The 10,228-nt window shown below is 43.4% G+C and overlaps 1 protein-coding gene and 1 non-coding gene across 2 annotated transcripts; one reads left to right on the top strand and one right to left on the bottom strand.

Annotated features, from left to right (window-relative positions):
- Window positions 1-414: 414 nt before the first annotated feature.
- VAMP3 (vesicle associated membrane protein 3) lies at window positions 415-10,227 on the bottom strand. Its single transcript, XM_081490465.1, has 5 exons — window positions 10,140-10,227; window positions 7,880-7,961; window positions 4,153-4,311; window positions 3,026-3,077; window positions 415-2,221 (listed from the first exon to the last, which is right to left on the bottom strand). Coding segments are annotated over exons 1-5 (315 nt in total). The 5' UTR covers window positions 10,142-10,227; the 3' UTR covers window positions 415-2,201.
- On the top strand, window positions 4,684-4,755 carry TRNAY-GUA (transfer RNA tyrosine (anticodon GUA)). The gene has a single exon. It is a non-coding gene; the product is annotated as a tRNA-Tyr (tRNA).
- Window position 10,228: the final 1 nt, after the last annotated feature.

Genomic DNA, 10,228 nt, shown 5'->3' with positions numbered 1-10,228 from the left:
GTGTGGAAGTATATTCAAGGGGAAAAGAGATATGCCGAATGAAAACAAGAGGCACAGTTTGGAGATGTCCATTCCCCACCTGGGTCAACTTCCCCACATCCCACGTGGACAGCTGTCTGATCCACCACATACTGGCCAGCTCTGCACAACTCATTTCCGAAAGACCATCTATTTAAGAAACTCAAAAGCCAAATCCTGAGTGTTTCAGTGACCATAAGGAAGCCAGTTCCCCAACATCTCCTCAACTGAAGAGCATTTTACACAGGGAGTGGGGTGTGAGGAAATCACGGTCCTTAGGCAACAAGGAAGGGGAGTCAGGGTCTGTAAGGGAGGGAGGGGGTGAGCAGTAGGGAATGCCATTTCTCAGGACTTGGACCACGCGCTACTCCTCTCTCAGGGACACAGGCACCAGAGTTATGTTTATAAACACTTTATTCAGTTCATTACAGTGGGTGAGTTCCCAGCTAAACACACAGATACAGGCGGAGTATTTCTGGGTTAATGCAGCAGCCAGTGGGTTACACGGGACCGAGCACCAAAGCTGCAGAGTCAGACCTGGCAGAGACCTGAGACGAGGGTGGGCCACTGTCCAGACACTGACTGCTGCCCCCTTCTCCCAGCAGGGCACACCGCACGCAAGGCACGTCTTCAACTTCACACCATTGCACTGACATCAGGGGAACAGATGTTAAAGAAGTGGAAACCGGGTCCTGATGCACCTTAACTGCTGTCGCTTTGTACGTCACCAAGTAGCATGTGAACGAGACTTTGTGAACATTCTGGTCACGGTGAGCCCCAGGGTGCTAAGACTCCTTTCCTCTTTGGTGCCTCCTCACCTATTTTCATTCCTACCTGACTTCTTGACCTTAAGCCACACACCCTGGTGTCCAAAGTTTCACGTACACAACAAGTCTCTCAGCTGACAACACCTCTGCCCAAAGCAGCAGCTCATGCATAAAGTCTGTGACGTCAAAGAAAGTGTCTCTGGTTAGCTGTCCCCTGGGAAGAGGGTCATCTACCCTGACCAACGCCTAATAGAAAGTGAAATTTACAAGACAGATTTAGGGAGTGGAATATGGATCACAATTGGAAACAAACTCCAAGAAGCTGTTGTCTACGGGGACTGGACCAGAAAATGACCAGTCTACAGATGGTCTCACGTGAAGGCTACAAAATTGCTGCTCACATAATTATTAGAAACATACTGGAGCTTACAGCTGATAATCTGCAAACTGCTAGGTAAAACGCTGCCCACAGGTAGGAGACAGTCAGCATTGAGCTCAAATCCTCTCTAATCCTCAGGGAAAATGCTAGATCGGAAGGGCAGTTGCAAGACCTACAGCCTTTCAAGGGCAAGAAAGGCCTGCCAGGATGTCAGAGGTTCACACACAACATTATAAGTTTAATTCTGAAGGGCACCTTGAGTTCCACTGGTCACTTTTCTGAATTTATCTGTCAGGAACAAACTTGATGTCTGACTGGGATTTAACTATTTGGCAAGATAGAAACTTTGGTCATAGCCACAGTTCTATAAAAATGTTTTAAAGAGGTTATTATTTCTGATTAAAACAATATTTTTAGCAAGTGATACATAACAGTAACAAGAAAGTAAACATCTTCGTATCTAATGTAAGAGCAAAAACTCTACCAGTACCTTATTTTAAAATACAGCAAGAGAGTCAGTAGTGTCTATAAACAGTAGAGAGTTCTGCTATAGGGAATCAGAAAAAGAGCAAAATAAGGCACAGCCTGTTATTGTCACAGATTTGTGTTAGGCAGTAGTGTTCTTTCTGGAAGGCACTAATTGGAATCTGATTACCCAGAGGTTTAAAATGAGGGTAATGTCATATGATGAGGACAGTTAACTTGGAACAAATTTCCTTAACTGTAGTCAATGGCAATTAACCAGACAACATTACTGCTACGTCATAACACTCTGCAACTGAAGAAGTCCTCTCTATCAGCCCATTTGTAAATCTGAAAAGGCACTGTGCAAAATGGGGGCTGGGCTGACCACGCTTCTAGTTTGGAGTGCATATTACAAAACAAAGGCACATCTCCTAGGAAACAAACTTTACAGTCACTAACAGAAAAATAATCATTTTAGATAGAACAGTAGGCAAGCTTGATAATATAGCATGTTCTAAATCAAAAGTCTTGAAGAGGTTTCTTGAATAGCAAGCTGGAGTTTCACTGGTTCTTCAGGAAGAGATACTCCACACTAATAAGCAGAGGAGATTAAAAAAAGGAGGGGGGGGAGCAGAGAGAATAGCTGTTTAGTCTTTCAGTGCAAACACAGAATAAACACCAAACACTACAGTCTAAGTGTGAACAGAAATTCAATTTCTGGCCAATTTCCTACTAGTGGCTTCTCTACATTTTGTGGAAGATTAGAGGAGGCTGCTGAAAAAAGGATCCAAGACATGTTTCTTTAAATAGTTCTCATGTACTGGGCTACTAATGGCAACAGGCTGTTCCAATACTGTCTATAGTAGTAATAATGGTTATAATAATAATAATATTAATGATAGTGTGGGTGTATATATGTTTCTTTATATAACTATTATTATTATATGCCAGGCACCATCCTAAGCACATTTTATATATTAACAGCTTTGTCCTCATAATAAACATATGAGGAAGATAGTAGTATTATTGTCCCCATTTTATAAACGAGGAAATTGAGGTTCAGAGATATGAAATTACTTGTTGAAGGCCACACAGCTGGATGGTAGAGTAGAGTGGATCAGAAGTAGTCCATGCTCCTCATCACTAGGCTATACTATTTCTCATGAAAGGAAATATCTGATGAGAGTATATTCAGAGATCAAACTTATGGATCAGGATGTTTATATTGAAAACCTCAGATTCAGCACTCAAGTATTTAAAACACTTACTAATGAAAAGGAAAACCTTTGGGATACGTTAACACCTCCAAGGGAACTTTTATTCTGAGCTCTTGTACATGGAGTCAAATGTGAACAGACAAGACTTTCTGCAATGAGTTTGGAGCAGGAGAACTCACCGATGATGATGATGATGATGATGACCACAACGCTGATTCCTATCGCCCACATCTGTAACCAAACATACATCCACTTCACATTCAAACCCAGAGATTAACACGCCAACTGAAGAGTATCATTTAGTGTCATTCTAGTCACAGAAGGAGAAATTAAAGTGCCCACCCATCTCAAATAGTCATAATTATTAAAGCCTAAACTTAATGTTCTTATTAATGTTCAGATCAGTTCTGAGGCTCACCTATCTGCTTTTTTATAATACGTTCAAATGATTTATGGTCCCTAGATAGGCATGTCGGAGAAGGCAATGGCACCCCACTCCAGTACTCTTGCCTGGAAAATCCCATGGATGGAGGAGCCTGGTAGGCTACAGTCCATGGGGTCGCTAAGAGTCAGACACGACTGAGCGACTTCACTTTCACGCATTGGAGAAGGAAATGGCAACCCACTCCAGTGTTCTTTCCTGGAGAATCCCAGGGATGGCGGAGCCTGATGGGCTGCCATCTATGGGGTCGCACAGAGTTGGACACAACTGAAGAAACTTAGCAGCAGCAGCAGATAGGCATGTCTGTGGATACACGGATCAAGCCTGTGTCAGGTATCAGAAAGTGTCACTCTTCCAAGCCAGGAAGGGATGTGACCACAGTCCACTTCTTTGGCAGCCATGTGAACTCTGCTTTGGGCCCCACTCCTCATGAGGTGCTTCCTGCTTTCCTGTGGAGCATGCTGCAGAGCATGCTGCGGCTCTCCAGCACCTCTTTCCTTTCACCCTGGAGCCATTTGTAGCTGCATGCAAACTGACCTTCCTGTTCCAGCCCTCTCCTGTCAGTCTGTGTGCAGGGCTCTGCTTGGGTGGAGGGCTGGAAGGGGCTGCTGTCTGTGACTGATTCTGGACCTGCCTGGTTCTACAAACTTCTGAAGGTCAGCCACAAAGCACAGAGCATTCCCAATTGTGGGGGCAGAAAAAGGATATGTAGTCAGTGTTTTAGATTCAAAGTTAACGCAAATTTCTATGTGTGGGAAGTCAAATTCACCTCTAAGACTCATGAAAGTCCAGTATTTGTAGCCTCTGTCTACCCCCTGAGACAAGACAGTGACTTGATGTAAAGACCAGTTAAAAGCGAAGTACCTTGCAATTCTTCCACCAGTATTTTCTCTTCAACTTGGCAGCACTTGTTTCAAATTGGGAGGCTCCTGCTTGCAGCGCATCTGCACGGTCATCCAACTCAGAGAGCTTCTGGTCTCTTTCCAACACTTTATCCACATTGACTCTCATGATGTCCACCACCTGACGAATATGATCACATTCAGGTACAAGTAAAGGAAAGAAAAATGCAACTCCTCAATTAAGTTTACTGGCTTTTTTTTTTTTTTTAGGTCAGCTCTTTACTCTTTTGAGTCAAACTTTCATTAAAAAAAAAAAGAAAAAAAGGGTTGACTGTTTCACGATGAAAAACACTCAGCAAACTAGGAGAGAAGGGAACTTCCTTAACATGTTATGGGGCACCTACGGAAAAATCCACAGTTAACATCCATGCTCAATGGTGAAAGATGAGGAGGCCCACCTTCACTACTGCTGTTCAATGTTGTACTGGAAGCTCTGGCCAGGTAAGAAAAAGAAATTAAAAGGCATCCAAATTAGAAAAGCTTCTTGGTGGCTTCCCTAGTGGCTCAGCTGGTAAAGCATCTGCCTGTAATGCAGGAGACCTGGGTTCGATCCCTGGGTTGGGAAGATCCCCTGGAGAAGGGAACGGCTACCTACTCCAGTATTGTGGCCTGGAGAATTCCATGGACTGTATAGTCCACCAGGGCGCAAAGAGTCAGAAATGACTGAGCAACTTTCACTTTCCTTTCAAATTAGAAAGAAGTAAAATGATCTCTGTTTGCAGATGATTCCATGTACAGAAAATCCCAAAGACTCTACCAAAAAACTCTACTAGAGTTAGTAAACAAACTCAGTAAAGTTTTAGAGTACAATATCAATAGCCATAAATTAGTGTGCTTCCATAACTAGCAATGAAAAGGAAATTAAGAAAACAATTCCATACAATAGCACCCCAAAAAATAAAATACCCAGGGATAAATTAAACCAAGGAGGCCAAAGACTTGCATGCTGAAAACTACAAAACACTGCCAAAAGGAATTAGACCTAATGAAATGGGAAGACATCCCACATTCATAGGTTGAAAGACTTAACACTGTCAAGATGGCAATACTCCCCCTAGTGATGTACACATGTATAGATTCAATTCAATCTCTATCAAAATTCCAATGGCTTTTTTTTGCCTAAATGGAAAAATTAGTCCTCAAATTCATATGGGGCCTTGAACACTCGACACAATATTGAAGAAGAAAAACAAAATTGGAGGAGTCACACTTTTCAGTTTCAAAACCTGGTGCTTAGCCACATGCGAAAGAATGAAGTTGGACCCTTACCTTACCTCACATGCACAAATTAACTCAAAACGGATCAATGACCCAAGTATAGAGCTGAAAACTACAAAACTCTTAGAAGAAGAAAACATAACTCTTTACAACTCTGGGTTTGGCTGTGGATTTGACCCCAAAAGCAAAAGCAACAAGAGAGAAAAACAGATAACCTATATTTCATAAAAATTTAAGCCTTTTGTGCACCAAAAGACATTATCAGCAATATGAAAAGCCAATCCACAGAATTGCAGAAAATATTTGCAAATCATATATCTGACAAAGATTTAACATCCAGAATATATAAAGAACTCCTTATCAACCAACATTAAAAACAGACTACCCAATTAAAAAACTGGTGATGGTCTTGAAAAGACATTTCTACAAAGAATTTATACAAACAGCCAACAACCACATGAGAAGATACTCAACATCTCTGGTCACTAGGAAATGCAAATTAAAACCACAAAGAGTTACTAATCCATACTCATTACGATCAGTTCAGGATGGCTATAACCAAAATAGTAGAAAATAACAAGTGTTGGTGACAATGTGGAAAATCAGGAACTCTTGGACATGGCTAGTGGAAAGGCAAAATAGTGTAGCCACCGTGGAAAATCTTGACAGTTCCTCAAAAAGTTAAATATAGCATTACTATGATGGTGGTTTAGTCAGTAAGTCATGTCGATTCTTGCAACCCCATGGACTGTAGGTCACCAGGCTCCTCCGTCCATGAATTTCCCAGGCAAGAATACTGGAGTCGGTTGCCATTTCTTTCTCTAGGGGATCTTCCCTAGTAGATCAAACCTGTATCTCCTGAACTGCAGGTAATCTCCTCCATTGTAGGCAGATTCTTTCTCACTGAGCCACGAGGGAAGCCCTTAGATACATAACCAAGAGAAATGAAAACAGATGTCCACATAGAAGCTCACATGCAAACGTTTATAAGTAACACGATCCATAACAGCCAAAAGGGGGAAACAACTCAAAAATCTACCAACAGATGAATGGATAAACAAACTGAGGTATCCATCCGCAATGGAATACTATGCAGCTACAAAAAGGAATGATGTGCTGATAGACGCTACAACTAGGGTGAATGTCGAACAAATGACGCTAAGTTAAAGAAGCCCAACACAAAGGCCACACATTGTATTATCCCTTTTATATGATATATCCAACATAGGCAAAACCATAGAAACAGAAAGTCTATTAGAGGCTACCACTCTGGAGGAAGAGGGAATGGGAAGTGATTACTAAATGCCTACAAGGTGTTCTTCAGGGGTGATGAAAAAACTGGAACTAGACAAAAGGAATGGCTTCAGGGCATTGTGAATACACCAAATACCACTGAATTATACACTTTAAGGTGGTTATTATGCAAATTTCCACTTCAATTGAAAAAAAAACCTCTCTTTGGTAAAGAAGAAGGACCAAAGGGAGGGAGGGGATATATGTATACCTATGGCTGATTCATGTTGAGGTTTGACAGAAAACAGCAAAATTCTGTAAAGCAATTATCCTTCGATAAAAAATAAATTTAAAAAAATGTAAAAAAAAAAAAAAAGACCCAATCTGAGTTTGTAAGTAAATAGAAGTTTCACAGAAGATGGAATTAGAATGGGTTTCTTGGCATGAAAATGTAAAAAATTCAGAATTTAGTTCATAAACAAAACCATCAGACCAAATACTGCCATAAGATTTAACAACGGGATCTAACATTAGTTTAACTTTGCTTTTTAAGATAGCTAAATGCCAAAAGACCAAGACAGCCTTGATCAGCTATGATGGCTTTTAAGACTAAAGAAATATGAGCCTGAATTTCTCAAATAGTCTTCCATTGTAGGTCTGCATGTATAGGGCAGAAGAAAAGATGCTCTGAGGGCCTCCCAACCTAACATTTCCACAACAGAGATCTGCTGGGTTAGAGCAGTTTGCCAGCACCTGCCTCCTGCACAGCACTGGACGGTAATCGACAGAGATTTGCTGGGCTGGGTAACTGGTAAAAAGCCTCCTGATGAAAAATCTGTTCAGAAGGATTCATCCTGGCTTCTGCAATCTATAGACCTCATCCTTAAAATTTTATTATTTTATAAAGCAGTTCTTTTTTCTTCTCTAATGTTTAACTTATTGTGGCAAAATAAACATCACCGACTGATTCTTGGAAGGAATGTCCTCAGGGAGAAGAGCCCGTACTTTAGGTGTGTGATTCGGTTAAAGGAAAACAGGCCTGAAACCAGGAGGATGTGACTTCTCAGAAGCTTAGAAAAGGGCTCCCAAAACAGTAGGGGACAAATTTTTGTTACAGTTAGGATAGTCCAAATTTACTTTATGTTCACACTTCTATGATACTTTTCCTAAACAGAACTATTCCCAGAGTGTTCTCATGTTGGCTTATAATTTAGGTTTTCAACATTTCAGAGCAATACCTCATCCACTTGATTTTGTGTCTGCTGAAGTCTTCTACTACTGCCAGCAGCAGCGCTTGAACCTGCTGGTGCACTTGTAGTCCTGAAACATGTAAAGACACAGGCAAGAGTAAGTTAGGATTCCAAACACATTTCTGTTAAGTATGTGGATATATTCTAAGACCCTCAGTGTTAGAAATTTCAGAACTAAAGCAGAAAATGAACATCCTTTCTGCAGCAATGAATAAAGGTTCTAAAGACATCTCTTCTAATTTCTCTAAACGTTCAGATTCACCCACATGTTAAAAGTGACCGAGGTCTAAAGTGAAGGTTTAATAGGCTCTCCTTTGTGTCACTGAAGCATCTGATCCTCACATGAAAGTCAAAGTGTTAGTCATTCAGTGGTGTCTGACTCTGTGACCCCATGGACTGTAGCCCACCAGGCTCCTGAGTCCATGGGATTCTCCAGACAAGAATACTGGAGTGAGTTGCCATTTCCTCCTCCAAAGGATCTTCCTGACCCAGGGATTGAACCCAGGTCTCCTGCATTGCAGGTAGATTCTTTATCGTCTGAGCCACCAGGAAAGCCTGATCCTAAGATAGGTAGACACTATGTTCCCATTTTTTTTTAATACTTGTTTTAAGGTATACAGTTACTTAAATGCACTCACTCTTCTGATCTTTTCACTGTGCCAAGAACTGTCTTCAGAGTGGTGAACGATTACAGAACACCCTTTTTCCAGTACAGAGAAATAGACTCCCTTAGAGAAACAGAGTCAGGAACACTAGGATGCAGGGAGTAGGGGCGGTGTGAGTGGCAAAGGTAAGATGAAGCAACGCTGCCTCTCTTGAAAGGTACTTCTTTTAAAATCCTCATCGAATGCTTTACTTTTCCCCCAGACAGATCTTTTTTGAGCACTCTGCCTTGGAAGTCCTAATTGCTTCCATGACTTGGCTGGCAATACTTTTGATTTTTCAGAGATACCTATATACAGTCTTGTCTACAGTCTTGCCTTCTCCTACAGATCCTTCCTGTGTCTTAGGTCTCTTCCCTGTGTCTTTCCTACAATACCCACTGATTCATTGATTCAACAGACAGTTATTTTATACCTACCATGTGTCAAAGATCAGGGATGCAGCAGACCCCAGCCATGCCCTCAGAGTTTACTGTCTGATAGATAACAGCAAAGGGTCATGTACTATGCATTTGCTGCAAGCATTTTCTCATTTAATCTTCACCTCTTTGAGGGGGACACTACTACTATTAACCTCATTTTACAGAAAACTAAAGTAAGGTTTAGAAAAGTCGACACCACCGGCTGCACTGGAGCCTGTGTTTAGACCAGGTTCTGTATAATTCTACAGAATTATATTTAGATTTTAGCTTTTAACCGCTGCGATCAGCTGGCACAGCAGACTCAAGCAGGAACCCTCCAGAGGAGGGGTGTCCCTAGTTTCGGGAGGAACTGTGGGAAAGCACCCATTCCTTTCTCCTCTGTAGGTGAGCGACGAGCAGGTTGAGGCGGGGGACAGCGGGTCCTTGTGATTCCTGACCCTTAGCGTTCTCTGAAATGTTATCACGGAAAATTCCTGTTTTCAACGGCCACTACAAGAATGCTTCTGCTCCAGGAAGGGGAACACATGTAAACCCATGGATGATTCATGTCAATGTATGGCAAAAACTATTACAATATAGTAAAGTAATTAGCCCCCAACTAAAATAAATAAATTTATTTAAAAAAAAAAAAAAGGAGAAGGCCCACAGCTCTGCGCCTGAGTCCACTCAGACCACAGGTGCTTCAAGACAGGGCGGAGGTCCTTCTTCCCCTTGCAACTTCCGGAGTCTAGCCCAACACCAGGCGGGGAGCAGGAGCTCCAGGACGAGGGCAGTGGTCACAGCACCCCTCAGTGAACTTGGGGGGCAAGGAGGGGAAGAAGGGGAAGGGGAGGGGTATCGGAGACAAAGCAAGGGTGGCGGTGGAATTCTCCCTACCTCGGGGAAACCCCGGCCGCCCCTCCCTCACCCCTTCCGCGCCTGCCCGACGGCCGCGGGGCCCTCCAGGGCGGCCGGCGGCGCCGCAGTGGCGACCTGGCCCTTACGCAGCCCGCACCCCCAGGGCCCGCCGCCCACCCCTAGGCCTTGGGAGCCCCCGTGCACAGTCGCGCGGGGAGCGCCCGCGTCCGAGGGGCGGCGGGCAGGAACCGAGCCGGGCGGGGGTCCCAGCCGCGGGCCGCTGTCCCCCGGGCCAGAGGGCCCTCCGCGTCGCGTCCTGTCACTCACATTTTGGCGGCGGAGGCAGCGTCTCAGGATCGGCTGACTGGAGCTGCGGGACCGGAGGCCGGGAACCTGGGCGGGGCGCCGCCGGCGCA

Source organism: Giraffa tippelskirchi, chromosome 5 (genome assembly GCF_054371585.1).
Source record: "Giraffa tippelskirchi isolate mGirTip1 chromosome 5, T2T-mGirTip1v1.2.pri, whole genome shotgun sequence".
Taxonomy (NCBI): Eukaryota; Metazoa; Chordata; class Mammalia; order Artiodactyla; family Giraffidae; genus Giraffa; species Giraffa tippelskirchi.
The sequence above is the reverse complement of the archived record's forward strand: the minus strand, read 5'-3'. Positions and strand labels throughout refer to the sequence as shown.